This window comes from Crocodylus siamensis, chromosome 15 (assembly GCF_052110815.1).
Source record: "Crocodylus siamensis isolate JL-2025a chromosome 15, ASM5211081v1, whole genome shotgun sequence".
NCBI lineage: Eukaryota > Metazoa > Chordata > Crocodylia > Crocodylidae > Crocodylus > Crocodylus siamensis.
In genome coordinates, this window is record NC_143409.1 from 26,580,560 (window position 1) to 26,604,022 (window position 23,463).

The 23,463-nt window shown below is 41.0% G+C and overlaps 1 protein-coding gene across 21 annotated transcripts in view; it reads left to right on the plus strand.

The window, feature by feature from the left end:
* TCF12 (transcription factor 12) overlaps positions 1 to 23,463 on the plus strand; it is a 322,678-nt gene that overhangs the window by 296,576 nt on the left and 2,639 nt on the right. For 13 of the 21 annotated variants that reach the window (XM_090028813.1, XM_090028815.1, XM_090028817.1 and 10 more), the window contains 5 exons: positions 102 to 308; positions 9,806 to 9,920; positions 14,368 to 14,539; positions 15,615 to 15,847; positions 21,079 to 21,232. In XM_090028813.1, the coding sequence (XP_089884939.1) occupies positions 102 to 308; positions 9,806 to 9,920; positions 14,368 to 14,539; positions 15,615 to 15,847; positions 21,079 to 21,221 (870 nt within the window). In that variant the 3' untranslated portion in view covers positions 21,222 to 21,232. The remainder of the gene's footprint in view (positions 1 to 101; positions 309 to 9,805; positions 9,921 to 14,367; positions 14,540 to 15,614; positions 15,848 to 21,078; positions 21,233 to 23,463) is intronic. The other 8 variants (XM_090028812.1, XM_090028819.1, XM_090028823.1 and 5 more) reach the window with 2 other exon arrangements.

Genomic DNA, 23,463 nt, shown 5'->3' on the forward strand with positions numbered 1-23,463 from the left:
GTTTGCTGTCTTGTCTCCCAAAGTAGAAACTGTTACAATATAATGAATTAAGCAGATGTATACAATAAATGACATTTAGTGCTCCTCTTAAATCCCAACAGCAGTCTCGAATGGAGGATCGCTTGGACAGACTTGATGATGCCATCCATGTCCTACGAAATCATGCTGTTGGGCCTTCAACAAGCCTATCAGGTGGCCACAGTGACATACATAGTTTATTGGGACCATCCCATAATGGGCCAATTGGAAGCCTAAACTCAAATTATGGAGCACCTAGTCTTGTAACAACTAATCGACAAGCATCAATGGTAACAATTTTTAATAGATATTAATAAATTATTACCAATGTTAACTTCCATTCTCTTTAAATAAAAGTAGAGCCTAAAAATGTGATGCACATTCTCAGTGATACTTATCAAGAATCAAATATTAAAGATGCATAGTGGAGAAAGAGATGGCATACAACTGCACCTGCTGCTAGTTTCCAGTTAGAAGGAATATTTTGGGTGGCAGGGAGAAAAGACAGGGAAAAATCTAGACTTTGGCCTGGTCAATGGCCCATAAAATCCTGCTGTGACCATATGCAGAAAGCTGAGACTTTCTGCTGAGACCATTTGAGCTTATACATGCATTTTTTCCAGATGTGTAATAATTGGCAGAACAGTTTTCTCCTTGAAATACTGAATAGGGAGATTGAATGGGAAAAGCAGTCAAGAAGGACTGAATTTCGAGTGTTCTGGTCTGGAAAAGCTGTTTATTGTAAATTGGAGCTAGTTTGCAATAGCAGATGCTGGCAGAAGACTGGAAGGAAGCTGTTGGAATGTGGAACCATAGGGTGTGCAGGCTGAAAATTTAAACTTTTTTTCCAAATGAAAAAGGGGTTGGAGCACAGCTGTAGTATATGTAACAATAAGGAGGAAACAATTTTTAGATTAATCCCCAAGAAGAGTGAAATAACTCAATCCATTTTATTTGGGTTCTTTAAACATGTGAACTATTCAGAAAAAAATAGGATTAAGAGTTTCATAGATCAACAATATATGTTGAAAGCATTATATAGTAAATTAAATCCACTCATAGCACTGCTTCTCTCCCCTTTTCCCTCCTCTCTCCTACCCCCTGTCCAAATGCTTAAAGGATAAGGCTTTTAAAAACATGCTTATTTTAGTGGTGCCATGTGTTTGCATGTTTACAGCATAATTTTGAAGACCAGTTACATGCTGTTAAATTTTCTCTTATAAAACAGAATCACAGCTGGATACTGTGTGATCAAGGCAAAATTTCACCTATCATCAAAATAATTAGATACCCCAATTGCTGAAGGGCTTGTATTCTATAAAACTGAATTAGTTCCAGGTTTTCCCATTCACACGTCAGACATCCATTTATATTGATTTCAGAGCCACTGTAGTAAACATCAAAAGGGGCTGGTTAGTTTCCTATAAGCAGCCTTTTTTTCATCGGTATACCCAATTGCAGGCTTTCGTATAATTTCACAGTAGGTTTTTAGTAATGGAACAGGTTACATATAATGCCTTGAAATTAGAATTCAGTCTGTTGTTGTCCAACTGAACTGAAGGAATGCTGAAAAGGAGAACAGTGTAGTTATTCTAGTAGAGACTGAACGATGGAAGACTTTCTCTTTTAGGTCAGTAAATTAAGTGAGTGCCTAAAACTGCAGTGACAAAATTTGTTTTAGCAAATTAGATTTGTTCCTGATTAGGCACATGAAACTTTCTCTTACTCTTTCTCCTTACTCTGAATTCAGGTGATTCATGTATCTTCCTTTCCCCATGTATCTCTAATTTGTAGCTAAGCTGTGACAGGAGAAATCTTAGAAATTTCTCAGCCATCTTAAAGATAGCCATACTATCAGCATACCCTTTGAAGTGCCACTTGCCACTTGGTTCTCTGTTTTCGTACAGAGGTTTCATTACCTGCAAAGTGATAAGAAAATAACCACTTTGTGAAGAAAAGGAGATGAGTAGAAGAGAGAGGAGGATTCAGATAACTGATTTCAGGTGTTGCTTTTGGTTTCTCTGCTGCAAATCTAGTGCAACTGACAGCAAAACCTGGTCCTGTTTGGTATCAAAACTGTTTACGTTCCATTAAATTGGTGAGCTGTGTACAAACGTAGCTGCATGGTGATTTTTAGACAAAGTCTGTAATACTGCACTGGGCTCTTACTTTTGACTGAGAGTTGCTAAGGATGGTCTTGACCTATCAGAAAAGAAGTCAGACTTACAGTAGAAAAACAAAAAAGTTAATCATTTGCTTTCATTTTTATGCTGACTGAGCACACAAAATGAAATTCTTTCAAAGCACTCTCTCTCGGCTTTTCAATCAGCTTGAAAAGTGAGTAACGTGAAAAAATTCCTAGGCTAAATCTTACTCCTTTTTGCATCAGTGTGACCCAGTTGACTGCAATAGAGACCAGAACATGGCTCGTTATGGCCCAGTCCAGTTTCTTATAGAGTGTCTTTTAAACCTCATTTGGACTCAGATTAACTCATTGAGTGACCAGGAGGAGACCTTATACATCTGAATAACGGAAATCTAGTCCTCCCATGTTTGATTTGTTATTAGCAGCTGCATTATAGCCATGTCCCATAAGTAGGGGTCTTTCCGATTTTTGCGGGTTGATTGTGGCATAAAGTTCTCATTCTGTGGTCATTTTGTGGTGGCTCTGTCCCTTGGTGCTGATTGGCAGAAAGGCCCCGCCCCTCTGTATTGAAGCCCTGTGAGGATGAGGAGAGGTAGCTGCCATCCTGATTGCTGGCTGCCCTTCATGCGGCCCTTTGGCACTGATTGGTAGAGGGGAAGGAGGGACAAGAGGACAGCAGCCATTTTGTGTGCTGCCCTTCATGCCAGCCAGCACCTTCCCCTCCAGGCAGTGAGGATCACTGGCTCCCACAGGAGAGCTGGCATTTTATTTTTATTATGTTTTTGTTGTTGTTGATTTTGTGGATTTTACAGACAGTCTTGAAACCACAAATTTAAGTAGGCCCCTACCTGTAAGTGTGAAGTGCTTACCTGTACGTAGAAAGGCCACACACCCAGTTCATTTCAAAAATTTTCTTGGTATTACCATTCTTTTTCTTTAAATCGTAGTTATAAATGAGCACTTGGGAGAAAGAAGGCTAATCAGAGAAAGGGCTTTATTTGACATGCGCAGTAGGTTTTAAGAGATGTCCCTTAGTTTGGAAACTAAATATTCTTTTGCATTAGGTTTTGAAGAAATCCTCCATTTGTGTTAATGAAAAAAAATAGTCTTATCACCTAAAAAGTGCATGTGTTAATAGAAGAGCTCAACATTGATAAGGTTTTTTTGAGTTTTCACTGTTTTTGTTATTGAATGAGGGAGGGTTTTGCCAAGGAATTGTATTCATCAAGATTTAGCAGTAAATGAAATTTCATCTTCTGAAAAATCTTAATGCAAGATATTTTAGTACTTCAGCTTAAAAAAAATAAATTAAATTTCCCCAGAAGAAGATGATCTTGGCAGAAGAAGCTAGGAAATGAGTAATTTAACTCCTTTTTATGTAATTAGTGTAACCAGACATGGTTTTAGTTTAACATGTGCTTAATTTTTGAGCCAGATTATTTTAAAACTCCAGTTGACTTCATTTCCTGCTCACTCTGAACATCCTTGTTTTCTTTTTTTGCCATGCTGTCTATAACACTTACCCTGGTCTTTATTCAGGGAAATGTTCTAATGTCTCAGCATCATCAAATGTTTGCTGCGTTGTCTTTGAAGTCAATTGTATTTTTATTTTATGTAATGCTTAAAAGTAAAAAGGAAGAAATACTCTGTCTATTCTTATTCAAGCTGTTTTCTATATATTGTCACTGTAAAACAATGGTAAGGGCACAGCATGAACTGATAAAAGCCAGAAATCTTCTGTTAAGAATGAAACTAAATCCTCAGCTCACTGTTGTTCCCACGTACAATAGAGGAATTGGGTGATTTTTATAGGGTGTGCTGTATCTCCTGTAATAGGTAGGCACAAAACGACAATTCAAGGTGACATCCTTGCAAGTTGCTCGGCCAGGAACAAACCTCATGTCTGCACAGAGTTCCTTTGCTGTCGCGTGGCTCTGTAAGAACGTACCCACATGGAAGAACTTGTACGGTTGCAGTTAAGTGTAGGATCTTGATTCCTAGGCTCTTTCAGTAAAACTTGGCTATGGAAAATCTGGATGGCTAGTGCGATTTAAAACCCATGTTGCCTAGTCAAACTGATGTTTAAGTGAGCTGTCAAACTCAGCTCTGTGGCCTACGTAGACAAATAGTAATTCTCAGTTTCTGAGCACATCAGTTTTACCATCAGAGGTTTGAAGTTAATATTTTAATTTTATATTTAATTTAATATTCAGGCTACAGCATGATAAACAAAAATGTGTGAATGCTCTTTATAGCACAGTAAAAGCTGTGTTATCCGGCACTTTACCATCCGGAATGCTCTATAAACTGGCATCTGTCCCACCATGGCACTTCTGGTTTTGCCGCCGCAAACCAAGTCCCACTTCTTTTTTGTGGACCATGGCCTGGAGCAAAGCAGCCTGTGTGGGGGGCCCCCCTCTCTGTCCCCTGGCACACTGACACCAGGGCGTAAAAGCCCTGGTGCATCGGGCGTGGTGGGAAGAACAGTGGCCCAAACAGGCAGACGACTCCAACCTGCCAGGTTGGAGATAAGTATAACACTCAGATAACCATCATATTTGATTAACTGGCACCCCCACATTCCTCATGGATGCTGGATAAAAGAGCTATTACTGTAGATGAGTATTCATTTATCTATGGGGCGCTCTAAAAACTTAATAATATTGTTCAATAATATAGTTCTTTTAGTATTTCATCTCTTTTTAATTATATATATAAAAAAATAATCTGCGGAAACCCCCTTTTCTGTGTCTCCTCAGGATTATTTCCATCTGCCATGTAAATTTTTAAGTCATACCTGAATAATCCAAATCAGTCAGCAATTTTTTTAAATTTGGCTACAAGAAACTTCAGATTAAAAAGTCATTATTCCATATGCATTTTGAGTGGATTATCCATATCTGCCTCTGTTTAAATAAATTTTTAAAATAAATACCCAGTAAACCATAATGATTTGGGGGGGGGGGTTCTCTGAAATGTTTTGAAGACCATATTTTTGAAAACCTTTACTCACCCATTTAATTGTAACTTGTTTTGTGGTTTTCTGCGGAGTATAAATATATGCTTTGTATAGGTAACAAAAGCTTGCTGTGTGCTTCCCAAACTTCTTAGCTATGCCATTTAAAAATGTATTGCAAAAATATTTCAATTTCATTTTAGGTGGATTGTTTCTCAAACTTCTTTCCTAAAACAGGAGCTATGTTTTCAGTTTTGCAAACATAAAATGTATCCTTGATTGGTCAATTTCTCTTTTTTCATTCTTATACATTGAAATCAGTTGAAGAGTCTACAGGTAAACATGAACTTCTTAACTGAAGCTTAGAATAATCTATTTTTGTTTAAAAAGTAACATTTCTAATAATTTATAATGGCAACATTGGAAAGCCCTTAACAGTAATAGAACACTTATTTCCAATAAACTTTGGTAAGAGAAATAAGTAAGAATACAAAAATGGTTTAATCAAGATTGGAGTCAAAATCAGATATTTGACATCAGTATTCCAGACACTGCAGTTTGACCAGTGAGAGAGAAAACTGGTTCACATCAGTTCACATGCAGGTTTATTCATAATCTGGTAGTTTATTCTTTTTAGTTTGAAGCAACTGATTACATTTAACATTTTTTTCTATTTTCAACTCTAAACCCATTAGTGAGACGAAATGAAAATAAGTCCCTTGGTGGGTGCCTACCAAAAGTACAGTGGTGAAGGAGGAAAACTTGATGTCATTTGTTGGATTCTGACTTTTATTCTGAAGTAAAGGTTCACAATTATTAAAATTTAGACAAGTATGGCATGAGTTTCAGCCCTTCCCTCTCAACTAGCAGGCTGTCAGCTGTATGCTAATGAGTTGAACAATTAAAACACCATCCTCTCTGGCCCTACTGATCTGGCCACTCTACTGAGACAAAGAACTGTGTACACCTGTTGTGCGTGTGGATGGTCCCATTCTAATGTGTTACAATGATTATAGAGTAAAAGCTAGAGGAGTATGGTGAGCAAGGGTTAAACAGGACAGCGGTGACTGTGAAACTTAAATTTTCCAGGAAATATAAGAGGAACATTTGTGAAAGGAATCAAGTTACAAAGAGAGTTCTGCTAACTTCATTATGCTGAAATATTCCAGATTGCATGCTTCAGACTATTCCCATTCTTCTCTCGCGTGATATAAAAGGATGGGTTTTTTCCTTTTTGCTAAATGTGTAAATACATGGAAATGACTGTACTGCAAAGCAGATGCTTTTGGTTTGCTTCTGATGATATAGTTATTTTACATGCATTTGTGTAAGGGGCATATTTATAGCTGCAATGCAAAGAATGTACTGACACAATTTTGGAGAACCTTGGGGGGACTGGAGAGTCTTAACAAGGTATTTCCATTTGGAGTGCTCATTACTAAAAATATGTCAAGTTTTCATTTACATTAAAAAGGAGCCGTCTCTAAAAGTCTACATTTAAAAGCACTGGTGAGATTAAATTGTTGGAGTTAAGAATCAGTTTTAAGAAGCACTGGAAGGTTTTCACTTCTCCCTAGAGCCTGTTCTTTTGAGGATTGGTATCCGTGGGAGTGGAAGGTTGTAAGCACCTTTCAGGAACTCTAGGATCAGTCCTTAAATAAGAATTCTAGTGATGTGTTGTGGGTCTAGCTCAAATGCTTAAAAGGAAAGCAGTGAGAGAGAACTAAAGTACAGCTAGAAAAATTAAGCTGTTATGTTGGGTATTTTTGAGCAGTTAACATTTCATTTGCCTTCGTGGTTACTGTAAACTTTTACTCGGATATGTATTGTTAGTTCTCACGAAAAGAGATGTTAACTTTCATTCAGTTGGTACGTTTAGTTCACATCATATGCTGAAACCAAAATTGCTGATGTGACAGGCAGTTTGGTAATATAAAATATTTTAAATAAGTAAATATTTTGCTGTAAACCTTGTTAGCCTTAGTTGTTTGTGTTGGATTTGTGAGCATCCATTACCAGAAACTGGAACATGGACTTAAATTCAGCCCTTTTTATTTCCAATCTATTTTCTGAATCTGTCAGAATTAATCTGTCAGTCTGTCATCTTTAGATTAGCCCTTGATTTTTAGAGGTGCCAAGAATCTGGCAGCTGTTAGGTTATGTTTGTACACAGCTTGGAGAATTTTTTTTGCAATACTTTTTGTAAACAGGCTTTAAAGCTAACCTGCCCCTGAAGCCTTTCAGCAGTCTGTAGCTTGAATAAAAGCACCCTCATGTGTTAGGATTAAGCATAACCAGGAGAAACAAATCAAACACAGAGCCTCTAAGGCAAAATTCAGCAAAGACTTATTTTTTAAAAAGCCCAATCTTAGCAGTGAGTTTCATATTATAATATTGTGAAGAGAATTGTTTATTTTGTAGGCTAAAATACTATGGCCTGTGCCTGTCTGCTGCTGGTGAAGACAGTCACAAAGTTCACAGTGGCTGCAGTTTCAGTAGAACTGAGATCTCTAGGAGAACTTCCTCACAAATAAGCACCATTAAATCCAAAAGGAAAAAAAAAATACCGTAAATGGCACCAGGCTATTCTGAAGTGCATGATGAATGGTTGAATACAAACCAATCCATAAAAATAACAAACCAGAATGGCCTGGTGTAGTAGCTTTCAATTTATTTTTTAATTTATTTAATTTTTTAAAATGCTTTTCTTGTTCCTGTGTGTTAGCTCACAGGAAACTGTATATTAAACAAAGGATAAACTTGCATAAGAGTATTTATCTCTCTCTGGGTAAAACCCGTACTAAGACATGAAAGGTAAAAGCTGCATTAATTACTCAAGAGGGATTCAAAGCTCAGCAGTTTACTGGGATTGAAGGATTTATTGAAAAACAGTGGTTCTCATGTGTAACTCCAGGCAATAAACCTATTTAATTAAAGGCTTAATCTTCTAGTTGACATGTTTGCTACTGTTCCAATAAAAAGCTTCATCTGTAGCCAATTTTTGTAACATACAATAATAGCAGAATTCTTGTTCATTTTTCTTCTTAGGGTTTGTTTTGGTTTGTTTTTTTTAACTGTTCTTTGAATTGCATTGGTTATATTTTAAAATAAAATGTTTCTAAATATTCTGTACATTTGGGAATCAGAACCTTTAATGAAGCAGTTTTGAGGTTCATGTTTTTAAACTAGAGCTGTATTTCTTAGACCGCTTTTTAAAGCTTGTTCCAAAAGAAAGTATTTAAATTGTAGTAATAGAATTGTCCTACTGTATGGCTTTTCCTAAAGATTTTGCCTTAAATCTCTGTGTGTGTGTGTGTGTGTGTGTGTTCACATGTTATCTGCATGTTAAATATAAATAGTGAAAGTTGATGCAAAATCTGCCAAAAAAATTGTTTAAGTTTACTCTCATTCTTATGTTTATATCAATTTAGAATTATATGCACTTTTGTTGACTTCTTGTTAAGAGCATGTATTGGAAATATCCACAGGACAACACAAATGGCAGAGGAGCGAGGATTCTCTCGTGTAATAACAAACTGTAGTGTGACTGATATTGCTTTATTAAGCCTGAAAAGGAGTGAAATGAGAAATTACTTACTGAAGTGTATAAAATAATGGTATTGAGAAAACAAACTATATTCTTTAATCCTATTTCGTAAAAGAAGAAGGGTCTAAATGATAAAACAAACAACCCCCAGTGTTCATGCCACATGAGGTCAGAACCATTAATTTGGCAGGATTTCCTTTAAATAACACAGTTTTATGAGCGTTAAAGTTCACAGCTCTGCATGCTGAAGAAGATTCAAGGGAAATCAAATCTTATGCCTCAGGGCAGAGGATCAGGAGGAAAAAATCACTCCTCTGTAGTTTGACATTGAAAAATTTGCTAAGTCATTCTATGGTTACAGTCAAGTTTTGGTCAGTGTATTGGGTGAATGATTTTATCCAGTATGGTGTGGTCTAGTATGGTATGGTAAAATTCAACTGTATCTTTCCTACTCTGAACCAGTATTATAATTTGAGTCCCCAGTCTTTTAAATATGTAGGGTGGCTATATGTGAGCAGGGAGGCTGTTCCAACACACTAATTCCAGCGCATCAGAGCAGACTCAATTAAATGAGTCTGTTGGAGTGTTGCAATTACCATGCTCCAGCAGCCTCCAGTGTCTCGTGTCAGCATCCCTGCTGTTCAAAATGGCAACAGAAGCGCTTTATCTAATGCTTGTTCAATGAGCTTTAGATAAAGCACCCCGATGACGTTTTGAAGTGTGGTGATGTGATATGTGAGATGCTCCAGGTGCTTTAATTAGAGTGGCTCTTGGAGCCCCCAGTATATGTATAAATGCCGTTAAACTTTACTCACAGGAGTTGTCTCATCAGTGTATCTACGAGTGTTGGAAGCATGCACAGTGGCATTTTTTGAAGACTTTTTTCTAAAAGGTCAAAGGCTGTTCAGTTTACAAATATTTTGTATACAGAAAAATCTGTCTTGTAGAGTATGTTCATATCTCAATTCTCAGTACTTTTGGCTACAGGAAAGCTATTTGGTTTTTTGGGTTTTTTTTAAAGGTTTACATCTCTGGCAAATAGCATGCTTGTATCTTACATCAGGGCTTAGTATTAAATGTGAACTTTTTCCTGGGTTTGGACCTTTGATAGGAGCACATTTGCTTTTCTTTGCTTTAGGTTGGAACTCACCGGGAGGAAGGTGTCAGCCTCAACAGCAATCATTCAGTCCTGCCCAGTACAGTGTCTGCTCAGAGCACAGAGCTGAATCATAAAACACAAGAAAGCTATAGAGGTAACTATCCTGTAGAACTCAGTGGCAAAGTAGGATTTTTTTTTGTACTCAGAGGTCATCAAGGCTGTAGAACTAAATCAGTATGCAAAAGAACAAGTAGATGATTTAGGCAACAGTGTGACATAGGATTTTGTTTCTGTTACTTTAGATTGTTCATTACTACATCTGCCAACTCCTTTATATTCCTTGAAGAATTCTAAGGGTATTCTTACTTCTTACTTCTTTCTATCCAAATTCCACACACGAGCTCGCATCATAGCTACCACTCTGTCAACTAAATTGAATTGGCCAGAACTTCTTTTCCAGTATTTGAGTGCCATTGGAAAATCAGCTAGGGTTACTGTTGAGTGGCCTTTTCACAGATGCGAACTGCGTAACTCGAAGCAGACCTGTATTTCAGTATGTGGCCAATAAATGTGGAAAGCCAAAATCTAGCATGGAGTGGCTCCCTAAATTCTTAGCAAGAAAAGTTAAGAGTTCCCAGTTTACTCAATGTGTGCAGTATTCCCTAGCCGCTTCCCTGAAAACACCATCGATATCCAATCTCGCCCTCCTTAAAAGACTGTCTGTGCTGTGACTTGTTCTGATATGGCGTTTACAGCACTAACTGCATACATTCCATAATTGCTCCACCATCAGCCTTCTTGCTTCACAACTTCCTTTGCAGGGAACTAGTAGTCTTTATCCTAGCTCAGGCTTTCCTACATGCTAATAATATTTCTTTTCACCAAACCTCCAAGCTATATGCCAAATCACTGTCCTGAAATATAATACAGTACTTTTATTTGCAGCCAATTTTCACCTTTTACTGTACAAGTTGTGTGTTAGCTTTCAGCAGAGTAGTGTAGTCCCAGCTGCTTCTTTCCTTAGTGAGAAGCATAGGTCTGTCTTTTCTCCCAAAACCAGAAAGGTTGCTAACCAAATATGAATTATCTTCCCATAATGTCAGTGTGTGGAGTATGACCCTAGGTGTCATATAAGAGTTGTTTGTGTTGGCTAATTTGTTGCGTCCTTTTTCAGAAGAGCAAATTTAGAGCTCTGACCTGTCACCTGCAAATTAAATACATAGCTGATAGAAAACTCAGATTAAAGCTTCTTAGCCAGACTTGACCACTCCTCCAGCTGAACAACAGAATACAAGAACAAATAAATAAATGTCCAGCCACTCATGGACATCTTTCCTCCCATAGATCACTGAGGAATAACCCCTTAGGAATTCCCTAAGGAATAACTAAATGGTCTTATAACATGCTTCAAGTGTAGGCTACATTGGAGCAAGGGACAGGGGACTGAATTACGAAATCAAGAGCTCTTCAGAGAGAGTTAGGTAGAAGGTAGGGTAGGGTGACACCTTGGAGCAATGATTCTCTACAAAAGTGCTGCAGCACCCCAGGGATTCCTTTAAGGTTGCTGCAGTATGTTAGCACAGTTGGGTGTGCAAACACATAAATGATTCACAAGATAAACTCAGAGATTTTGAATAGGAATCTGGAGTATCAAAAGGTTTTTTGGCCTGTTGTGGTCATTCTGAGTTGTTTGCAACAGAGGTAATGCTCTACAGTTTTTTCATAATCAAGAAATGAGTGAAAGCTAACAGCCAATGGGTGCCTTGAATCTAAAAATGTTGAAAACTACTGACTTAGAGACTAACTGGTTCAGAGAGACTTGCCTCGCAAAAGCTTATGCCTCTCTGAATTGGTTAATATCTACAGTTGCACCCCATTCTATCATCTCCCTGACGTCATGCTAACACAGCTAACCACCTCTCTGCTCTGAGAAAGTTATTTACGTAGTAGCTTGCCCAACAAATCAGTTACAACCAGTAATGAGTTACAATCCTGTTAAACTTTCAAAATGTTTCCATCTATTTTTACCAGCTGTATCATCAAATTAGTACTGAGGTGACTGATCTGTACAGATGCTGCAGAACTGGGTCAAAGCAACGTGTGGTTGCTTCCTGTAGAGCGCGGTTCTGGGTTTTTTTCCATGTCTGTCAGTGCCCATAATGTCCACTTTTGCAGTGTGCTGCTACTCCCATTGTAACCACCTCCCTCCTGCTAATTTCTGGCTTCTAAGTTTCATAGTTTGTAGGGTTGGAAGGGACCTGAGCAGGTCATCAAGTCTGACCCCCTGCCATGGACCCAGTAAGGTGTCCATCTAGCCTCTTCTTAAAGACCCCCAGGGTAGGAGCCAGCACCAGTTCTCTTGGAAGTTGGTTCCAGACCCTAGCCACCCTAACCGTGAAGTAGCGCCTCCTGATATCTAGCCTAAACCTACCCTCTGCCAGCTTGTGACCGTTACTCCTAGTCACCCCTGGCAGTGCTTGGGGGAACAGGGACTCCCCCAATGCCTGCTGATCCCCCCTGACTAGTTTGCAACAGGCCACTAGATTCCCTCCTCAGCCTTCTCTTGTAGAGGCTGAACAGGTTCAGGTCCCGTAGCCTCTCCTCGTAGGGCCTGCCCTGCTGCCTCGATCATGTGAGTGGCCTCCTCTGGACCCTCTCCATGTTGTCCACATCCCTCTTGAAGTACGGCACCCAGAACTGGACGCAGTACTCCAGCTGTGGCCTGACCAGTGCCGCATAGAAGGGGAGGATCACCTCCTTGGATCTGCTTGAGATGCATCTGTGGATGCATGACAAGGTGCAGTTGGCCTTCCTGACTGCATCCCCACACTGCTGACCTGTGTTCATCTTGGCATCAATGATGACTCCAAGATCCTTTTCTGCCTCTGTACTGATGAGAAGGGAGTTCCCCAGCCTGTAGGTATGGTGCTGGTTCTTCCTCCCCAGGTGCAGCACCTTGCACTTGTTGGTGTTGAATCCCATCCTATTCTCATCCGTCCACCCCTGTAACCTGTCTAGGTCTGATTGCAGCCTATTCCTCCCTTCTAGCATGCCCACATCCCCCCACATCTTAGTGTCATCAGCAAATTTGAACAGGGTGCTTTTTACCTCCTCATCCAAGTCGCTGATGAAGATGTTGAACAGTGCAGGCCCGAGGACCGAGCCCTGTGGGACCCTACTGCCCACATCCCTCCAGGTTGAAAATAACACATCCACTACCACTCTCTGGGTGCGGCCCTCCAGCCAGTTGGCGACCCATTTGACTGTGTAGGTGTTGACACCACTGTCCCCCAGTTTCTTAATGAGAACAGGGTGAGCGACAGTGTTGAAGCCCTTCCAAAAGTCTAGGAAGACTATGTCCACTGCTACCCCTGCATCTAAGGATTTGGTGACCTGGTCGTAGAAAGGCACCAGGTTGGTCTGACAGGACCTGCCTCTAATGAACCCGTGTTGGCTGCCCCTAAGCATAATCTGCCCTGCTGGCCCCTCATGGACATGTGCCAGAATAATTCTCTCAAAAAGCTTGCCTAGGATTGAGATGAGACTAACTGGCTTATAGTTCCCCGGGTCTTCCCTCCTCCCCTTTTTGAAGATGGGAACCACACTGGCCCTCTTCCAGTCCTCTGGCACCACACCAGAGCACCATGAGTGCTCGTAAAGCCACGCCAGGGGTCCCACAATGATCTCAGCTAATTCCCTCAGCACTCTAGGGTGGAGATCATCCGGGCCAGCTGATTTAAATACATCCAGTCCCTCCAGAAGTTCCCTAACTAGTTCCTTACTAACCCTTGGCCTAAGTGCATCCCCCCTGGGGTGTAAGGGGGGCCCAGAGGCTGGGTGGCTGTTCCGGCCCTGGTCAGGAAAATGGAGGGAAAGAAAAAGTTAAATATGTTAGCTTTGTTGTCTGGTGTGATGACCAAATTTCCTAGTGTGTCCTGCAGGGGCCCCACGTTACCCGGAACCTTCTTTTTGCCCCCTGTGTATTTAAAAAAGGACTTCTTGTTGTCCTTGATCTGGGAAGCTAGTCCCAGCTCCATCTCTGCCGTGGCCTTCCCGACTGCTCCTCTGCATCCCTGAGCAACCACAGTATAATCCTCCCTGGTGATGGCCCCTCCCTTCCATTGGGTGTCCGCCTCCCTTTTAGCTAGGAGACACTCCCAGATGCTTTGGGGAGCCATGGGGGCTTTTGCGCCCTCATGCCCCCTTTGATCTGTGTTGGGATTACCTCCCTTCGGGCTTGGAGGTGCATCTCCTTAAGGAGCAACCACTCTTCTTGGACACCTGGCTCCCCTCCCCTCCAGGACCTCAGTGCTTCCCCAACTATTCTCCTTAGCTCATTGAAGTCTGCCCTCCTGAAATCTAGGGCTGCTGCCTTGCTGTAGGCCTTTCCACCTTGCACTGTATGGTGAATTCCAGCTGGCGATGATCGCTGTTGCCCAGGTGGTTGAGCACCTGCAACCCCCTCACCAGGTCATTGCCAGTGGCCAGCACCAGGTCCAACAAGTTACCCAATAGTTGTTTGAGATGCTCCTAATACATGTTAAAGCCTAAGGAAGTGCTTGCTGTGGTTGTAATTTATACTGAGCTCTGTTTGTTTACAGCATTATCGGGTGGTTTGCAGAGCCAGTCTGTGGCCATAGGTCCAACAGAAATTAAGTCTGAACGTAAGGAGAAAGATGAAAATATACACGAACCGCCCTCATCTGATGACATGAAGTCAGATGATGAATCCTCCCAGAAGGATATCAAAGTTTCATCTAGAGGAAGAACAAGGTATGCTATTAGCGTGTAGGCATAGAAATCTGACATGCGTCTGTTTGCAGCTCAAACTGTGTTGCATTATGTCCTCACCATTGATACCTTTGAATTCAATTCCAAAACTTCCTTTTTCTGTTGCATCAACTGTCTTTATGTTTTTTCTCCCAATACCAGGGGTTAATACCCAGAGACACTAACTCAGAAATGACAACTCTTGTCCTATTTGTTGTTTGTACCTCAATATGAAGAACTCATCAGAACTTTAGATAAAGGGCTTTTTTAAATTGCTAAGACTGAAATGTATAACTGTTTGGCCAAGATATTCAGTATATCATGCAGCACACATTATAACAATTACTGGCATTTGTACATTGAGGAATCTTGAAGTGTTCAGTTTAATAACATACAGAGTAAACAGTAGAGGGTTTTAAATTCTTGTTTTTTATTCTGTTTGGAATTTCATGATTATCCTGTCCAGAGTGTCTATAGCTATTTAGCATCAGTTTGGATTGGAGTAAGAAGAAAATCTTTAGCTGCAAATTTTCCCCTGAATCTATCCAAACAGGTTTAACAGGAAAGGCCCCTATTTTTCTCAAAATGAGTAATTTAATTTAAGTTAGATATTACTTGTGAATTTTAATAGGGTTGTGATACAAAATCTAGTAGATGATAGATAATCTCTGAATGCAATAGCGTAGCAGCCAGCCAGCTAGCAAGGCAGCATTTTTACTACAACTACTTGTGAAAGGACACTGTATATATTAATTACTTAATGCAAAGAAAATTCTCCAGCTAAAAGTTACTGAATGCATCTTTTCAATCAAGTAATATCTCATAAGAGTGGCACCAGAAATGTGTGTTTTTATTAATTGGTCACTTGAATATTCTTCAGTAATATTTTAGATCATGCCACTTGTATGCTTTTCATGTGAAGTGGGAAGCAGTTTAAAATGAGTCAGAGGAATTTTGATCCAGCACGGATGTTTTAACTTTGTCACTTGCCACGTACACTTGTGATGTTCAGACCTAAAATACTCCTAGACCTCCAGAAAATGTTGAGTGTACCTGTATCTCCCCTCTTATCTTCCAGCAGTACTAATGAAGATGAAGATTTAAACCCAGAGCAGAAGATAGAAAGGGAGAAAGAAAGGAGAATGGCCAATAATGCTAGAGAACGCTTGCGTGTACGAGATATTAATGAAGCATTCAAAGAACTTGGCCGTATGTGTCAACTTCACCTGAAGAGTGAAAAACCACAGACAAAATTGCTTATTCTTCACCAAGCTGTGGCAGTCATCCTCAGTCTAGAGCAACAAGTCAGAGGTTAGTGGGCTTCTCCTACTCTCTGACAAATAGTGAAGTGGCTTTATGTAGCCTCCTTTACTGCTTCCATCTTGTTTCATATTTATATTTTCCTTCTAATCTACGTGGCAGTTAACCATATGGACAGCTTTCTAGAAACATACTTGTCTTTATGTACAAATGTTAATGTTCCTTAAGAAAAGCAAGAAAATATTCAAAATAAAGTAGGGTCAGGATTCTTTAATCCTCTTATGTGTGTTGCAGTTAGCCATTTCTGCTGGGCATCTGAATTGGTTATTAGAAAAAAAGAAAAAAAAAGATCCTGACTTGCAACAAGTGTGCACTTACCAGGATCAAATTGTACCAAAAGGAAAGGTTTATAACTTAAAGAATAATTGTATATGGTTAATGGTAGACAAGTGAGTTTGATTTAGATTTACTTAAGTTTAAAGTACAGTATTTTATGCAGAGTAATTTTGAATAGTGTTTATCATTCCTTGTATATGCAAGAAAACCTAAAAGATATTTTAATTGCCTCTGTCTTTTTATTATTTCATGTCCATCTGGCCAGCATGACGTTGGTTTGAGAAATTGCACAGTAAAAGTAATCTGGTGGAATCTATGATAGGAAGGTTTCCTTCAGGGGTCCCGAAGAAGGAGACTGAGTGCTCAAGGTCATGCAGGATGTCCATGGCAGGGCATGTAGTTCCAGCAGCTGCTAGTCCAGCAGCTGTACCAGTATTCCATCCTTACCCTCATCAGTTTATTTACCCCTGTTTCTTTCCTTTCCCTTGTGCGTACAATTTGTGCTTCTCCATAAAAGGCAATATCAGGTTCGGAGAGGAGGTGAGAGAGCACAGAATTGTTTGTACGCTGATATGACTTCAAGGGGAAAAATAGAGGAAAAAAATATTGTTTTTCTGTTATTTCCCATTGTACAATGTACAGTTTGCTAAACTCTTATCAACAAATACACATCCATGTCATCCTATAGATGCCCCTTCTAGAGGTCATATTGAAAAACAGGTCTGGATAATACTGTCATTCTCCAGTGTTAATGGAACTACTATTTACCTTCATATCTAAGCTCCTTTTAAATTCATTAACCCCTCCCCCCCCCATGAAATTAGATAGCAGAGCCAACTGTCTCTCTCATGAGACTACCACTTAATAGTCAGGTGAGTGCCCTCATTTTTCCTTCTCCCTTCAGGCTGGCTGAACACCTCTCCTTTATATTTTATTTCTCATCTGATACATTTCCATCAGATGCAAATGTCTTCCAGGTGTAGATGATACACAGGCGCCAACACTGGTGTCTCTGAATGACATCATGTTTTTTGTTGCTTCTGTTGGCAGCTTGCACTTCTTATTTTCATCTCCAGTGATGTTATCTATACTTTGTGTTTTTAGATCAAGATAATCATAGGATGACTATTTATTGGAAGTGACAAAGTGAATAAATTAATACTAGGCATAAGTACTTTGTCAAGAATTTGACACTGTGCTTTGAGGCATTGCATTATTGATGCACTGTTAATATAATTAAGTTACTGTCAAACAGTGTTGGATAAAATATAGGATTAATGTAGAAACCATAGTGTTTAGCCTTTCTCTGACTTTCCCTTGGAAGAATAATTTGGTCTGAAGATTGCTATCCTTACTTTGAAGGCTGAGGCAAATATTACTAATAAAGTAGGAAGAAAATCCATCAACTGTTTTTGAGTTACAGCAATATGGACTTGGAACTAACTCCTAGATGACCAAGTCTAATCCTTTTCTACCATTGGCAACCATGTCATATAATCCATGTCAAACTTCATCTGAAAACTAGTTGGCATTTTTGCCCTCCTACACCTGTTTGAAAGCTGTTCCAGAACCTTACTCCTCTGATGATACAGACCTTTCCCTTTTCAGTGTGAGTTTAGTCATGGTCAGTTTACACTGATTTGTTTTTGTGCCAGTGTTCCTTTTTAGCTTAAGTGGTGGTTCTTTGTTCCAGGTCTTTACCTCCTGATATACTTAAAGAGAAAACCATATCATCTCTTGGCCTTCATTCACTATGTGAAAGAAGCCAAACTCTCTTTAGTCTCTTTTCTTTGTTTCCCTGATCATCCTAGTGTCCTTCTATGTACCTGTTCCAGTTTGAATGTTTTTTTCTTGGAACATGGGTAACCAGAATTGTACAAGGTACTCCCAAATGAGGTTTTATCCCTGCCTTATTCAGTGATGTTAACCCTTCCCTGTCTTTACCAGAAATGCTACTTCTGATGCATCCTAGGATCACATTTCACTTTCATGTCTGTCCTCACCTCAGTGGCTGTCAGGATCTTGAGACTAGTGTCATTTAAATTAAAAACTACTTTGATTTGAAACCTTAACTGAAGGCTGGTGCATTTTTAGCTCCTGAAGCTGAATAGTGTTGGTTACTACCACTTTAAAGATTCCACATGATTAAATCTCCTTGAAAACTCTCTCATATTTAAAAAAAAAAAATTGCAATTGAGTAACCTTGTTAACATTTTTTGCTGCAGGCTGTTTGGGGCTCACTCGCGCTTAATGATGCCAATGAGTGGCTTTTGCCAGTGAGTTTGGCAAAAGCAGAATCATGTACATTGTGTGTACAAGTTGCCCTCTCCTATCAGGTTGTCCATACTGCCGTAGTTGCAGGTCAAAACAGAGTTTTTCAGGTAGCTCAAGCAGGAATGCTTGGAATGAGAGGAGTCATACCGACTCTGCAGGTGTATGCAGTTTTAGTCTGCAGAGAATGTTGTCTCTTCATAAGTTGATTTGTATCCATGTCCCAACCAAAACCATGGGTTTTTTTACTACTTATAACCCCAACAAGAGAAAAGGAAACCCTCACGTTTTTAGTTAACGTTCTATTTTTCTGAACTTTATCTGAAAATGTTAACTTAATTTAGTTACTGCTCTGAAATTAAAATAATTCTTTAAGAAACAAAAAGAATCTCATATTTGTCATCTTAGTCTGCCCTGTCAGCTTGTATTATGCTACCAAACTTGAAGCAAGGCAAATTCAGCTTTGACTCATGCAAGAAGCAGTACAGGAAACACAAACATTTAACAAGTTGCCATTATTTGAAAAATTAAATCCAGTTTCTGTAAGTGAAGTTCCTGGAGGAAAGTATAAGAAGGGGAAGCATTTGTGTTGGCAGCCTACAACATGGCTGGTGCTGACTTTCTAAAGTTAAAGGAAATATGGTCAAATTATTCCTCACCCTGGATGCCCCCATCCGTATGGTCTCTTGGTCTGCAGGCCTCTTTTGCAGAGGTAATAAGTAGAGGTGCACTGATGCATTGGTCCCATATCGGATCAGCACCAATATAGGGAAAATTGGAAGCATCAGAAATTGGGTTTTTTTGCCTGATGTGGCCAATAATGTCACCGATAAATGCCCTGTGCATGTGCACAGCTGGTGCATGCACATGGCCAGGAGCACAGCCCAACAGCTTGGAGACCAGCATTTGTCTGGTAAGTCTGGTGTGGAGGAGGATGCATGGAGGGGGCAGGTGCTACCAGGCCAGGGCAGGGCACAGGACAGAGCCACGGCTCACCTCGTGGCGGGGGAGGGCGCTTCTGCTGCTGTGCACACCCTGGGAGGGCATGGGGGGCATGTGGCCCCGGTTCAGGGTGGAGTGGGCTGCCACTGTGGGCAGCGCCAGGATCTTCCCGGTGAGGGCTGAGCCAGGCTGCACTTGGGGTGGGCAGCAGTGGCATCCGGAGGGGGGCAACAGTGAATTTTGGGGTTGCTATAGCCCCCCTCTGTAGCCCCTTGCCAGCTCCGCTGCTGCCCACTCCCAGCACTGCCTGGCCCAGGCCTCACCAGGAAGAGCCTGGTGCTACTCAGGCCCCAGCCCACACTGGAGCCCGCCCTGCTCTGCCCCATGCAGATCTGGGGGCACATGCCCCCCCCATGCTGTCTTGGGGTGTGCTCAGGGTGGGAACCACCTGCACCCTGCAGACGAGCCCCTCACAGCTCCGTCCCCTGCTCTGTCCTGCCCTGGCTGAGCAGTGCCTGCCCCTGCCGCATTTCCTCCCTCACTACAGGGGCCTTGATCTACGCTCCCATGGCCCTTCCCTTCCCCCTCCCCTTCCCCCACACCAGACTTACCATCCCAACGCTGATCTCCAACCTGCCTGGCTGCATATTGGAATTGGATCAGTTTTGCTTCTTAAAAATTGGCCATTGGTATCAGCCCAAAAAATCTCTATCGGTGCATCCCTAGTAGCAAGTAAGAAAAAGAGGTTGAATAGTCCAGGATTATGCAAGAAGTTCATGGGGAGCCAGAAGCACATTTTTGTCACTTAACAGCACCAAATAGCTTTTGAAAACCAAATGGCTGACCTGGCAATTTGAGAATTTGTAGGCAAGAATAAAGGAAGAGTAACAGCATCACTGGCTGCCTGCAGACATTAAAAAAAAATGAAAACAAACCCAAAAAACTGCACTTTACTTGGAAGAAGCAGTGCATTACTTTGACCCAGCTCTGCAGCATCTATATAGGTGCTTCAGCAGGGCTTTTTGGTGCTTTTAGCTAAATCAGTCAGATTCAATCAGCTATTAGATAAAAGCACCCAAAAACCCCCACTAAAGCACTCCATCTGTACAGACGTTGGGCGAGCCGGGTCCAACTAAGGCGCTGCCTCTTCTGCGAATGTGCGCGGCTTGGTGCGGGAATGTACCAAGCTTAAAGTAAAGTGCTGGGGGGTTTTTTTGTTTGTTTGGGGGGGAGGGTTGTTTTCTTAAACATCTGCAAGCAGCCACTATGGCTAACTCTTTCCATTCTTGTTCCACTGCAGGGCTGGGAAGAAGGCAGTAGCTACATGATTGTATATCAGGCAATATGATATCAACAGCACTGTCTTGACTTTAGCACAGAAGCAAATGGCAAATGCCCAAATGTATTTATCCCTGTATGTTTGTAACTTAGCACGTTTCTTTGGTAACAGAGCCAGATTTTTAAGGTATTTAGATGCTTAAAGATACAGATAGGTGGATATTAAGTTTTCAAAAGTGTTGAGTATAGCAGAAGTACTAGCATTCCTGAGAACTCTCTTGGAAACCTGTCTAAATCTATAAATGCACAAATAATTCTAAACACCTTGCCTTAATAGATCAGTTTCCTGGAGAATGCTCAGGTCTCTTTAGTGCATTGTCCTGTTGTAAATAAGCAAATCTTCATACTCAGTATCAATATGTGGGATATCAACGGTAATTTTTCTCTTGTTATAGAGAGGAACCTAAACCCCAAAGCAGCCTGCCTTAAGAGAAGGGAAGAAGAAAAAGTTTCTGCCGTATCGGCAGAGCCACCAACACCACACCCAGGAAGCCACCCTGGGCTTAGTGAAACTACCAACCCTATGGGTCATATGTGAACACCAGCCAGGTATGTCTCTTGTCTGTACAGAAGACCCCCTCCCCTGTCAGTGGTTTTACTGGCTATAACTTGTTTTGGTGACTGAAGTTTGAAAGCCAGCAGACACAAATGTGTATTATTCTCAGTAAGTGGAGTTGCCATTGGAACAAACTGCTAGATAAACCAAAAGTACTCAGTATTTTCAGTGCCCTTGCTTTATCAAAATTATAATGCTCATGGGCAGCTCCATGATATTTATTTCTACCTACCACTTGCACTGCATTTTAGAAGTACTGTGCATAGAATTTGTTTCACAGTTTCTGTTCACTTCAGCTAAAGGTGTTCTGGCATCTTGGAACCTTAAGAAGGTATACCTGCAGCTGAGTCTGGGGGAACCAGTTCCCCTGTGCTGGGCTGAATGCTTACTGTTCAGGTTGCCAGTGGGCAGGGAACCAAGTTTAAGGGTTAGGTCGTGATGCCCAGCTTCCCACACCAATAGTCATGCAGTTGGGATCAGAGGAATTTTATGCCTGATCCCAAACCTGCCATGCAAGTCTGGAGATTATATTAACATCTTCCAGGAGCCATATGTAGCATTAAACACTACTCTGGCTACATCTAAGCTGTGCAGGATGGTGCTGTGTTGAGACATTCCACCTTAGCTGTGCTCATGCTGGTGCCTGTGCCAGAAGCAATGTAGCAACATTTGTGTGGGAGGCAGTAAGCTCATTGAGGCTTAGAGCCTACTATGCCATGCGCAGCACTGCACTGAAACAACTGCACCACTTACAGGTAGGGGGCCCCAGTGAAGAATGTCTCAGTTCACATTGCTCTCACTGTAGAGACCACCCTTTGTGTCCCTTTAGTTTTCATTCATTTCTTACCAATGTGATAGTCCACTGATTTACAGGACAGCCTCTATGATGAATGTCCAATTTTTGGTAGGAAAATGTTAGCTATACATTCTCAGTAAGTAGAAATCAACTCATTGATTATTTTTAAACCAGCTCTAATATTGCAGAGATTTATGGCTTCCTCTTCCAAAAAATATGTAAATATTATAATGTTCCTGATCACAGGAACTCAGTCAGTGCTCTTCTCAAAAGAATAAGCTCTTAACGGATTGTCCGCTTGCCACTTTGTCTACTTGCCTGTAGTTCCTATATTCTGGAAAGTCTGAAACAATTGTGTGTGTAAAGATGTATAACATGTAATGGTCGTATCCTTCTAAAGCAAACAAGCTTAATAAGCATTGAACAAGAAAGAATGGTGCACTCTTCCTTTTTTTTTTTTTTTTAAGCAAAGCTGGTTTCTGTATGTCATGATTAGCAGTCTTACTGCAGACATAACATGACTCTTTTCAGTGTTGCAATTAAAATAGATTTGATGGCTTAGTCCAATTCCTGGTAAATATTAGGGGTGTGCAAAGTGGGCCCTATTCAATTCGGATTCAGATTCAGCCTGAATTGGACAGTGATTCAGTTTATTGATTTGGATCACTGTCCCTAATTCGATTCAGCCAAATCCAAATCTGAAGATTCGATGCTGATTCAGAGAATCAGCAATTTGGACATGGACATAGCTTTAAATTTCGTTTTCTACATACCTCAAGGTACCAGCACAACTCATGAATGCTGCAATGCTGGGATAGATGGAGCATCCCACAGGACCACGGGGGCCCCCCCAACATGCTTGGCAGCGAACCCGGAAGTGGACCAGAAGTAATTCTAGTCCACTTTCGGGTTTGCTGGTGGCATAAAAGTTTGGGAGAAAAAAAAAATGATATTAGTTCAAGAATTAAGGAAAAACTAGTGGTGGTCCCCCTCCAGCTTGGCAGTCGGCTGCAGGGAGACCTCGGGTGCTCCCCCAGACCCAGGAGGCACTAGTTGCCGAGCCGAGGGGGCACAGAGGAGGACCCCAGCACTTGCCAGCAGACCCAAAAGTGGACCACAAGTGCTTCTGGTCCACTTCTGGGTGTGCTGCTGAGCGCACTCCAGAGCCCTCTCCGCGCTTCTGTGGGACACTCCATGCGCCCCAGCGTCACAGCATTCACGAACCACCTGCTACCTAGAGGTATGTAGAAAAAAACATTTAAAGTTGTGTCTACATCCAAATCATTGAATCTTTCCAAATCTCTCCAAATTGATTTGGGGGGGTTCCGATTTGATTCAGAAATATTAAAGGGTCCTCTGATTTGATTAGGATTCAGAGATATGGCAACTGAATCAGGCTGAATCTCCGCCAAATCGAATCAGGGACTG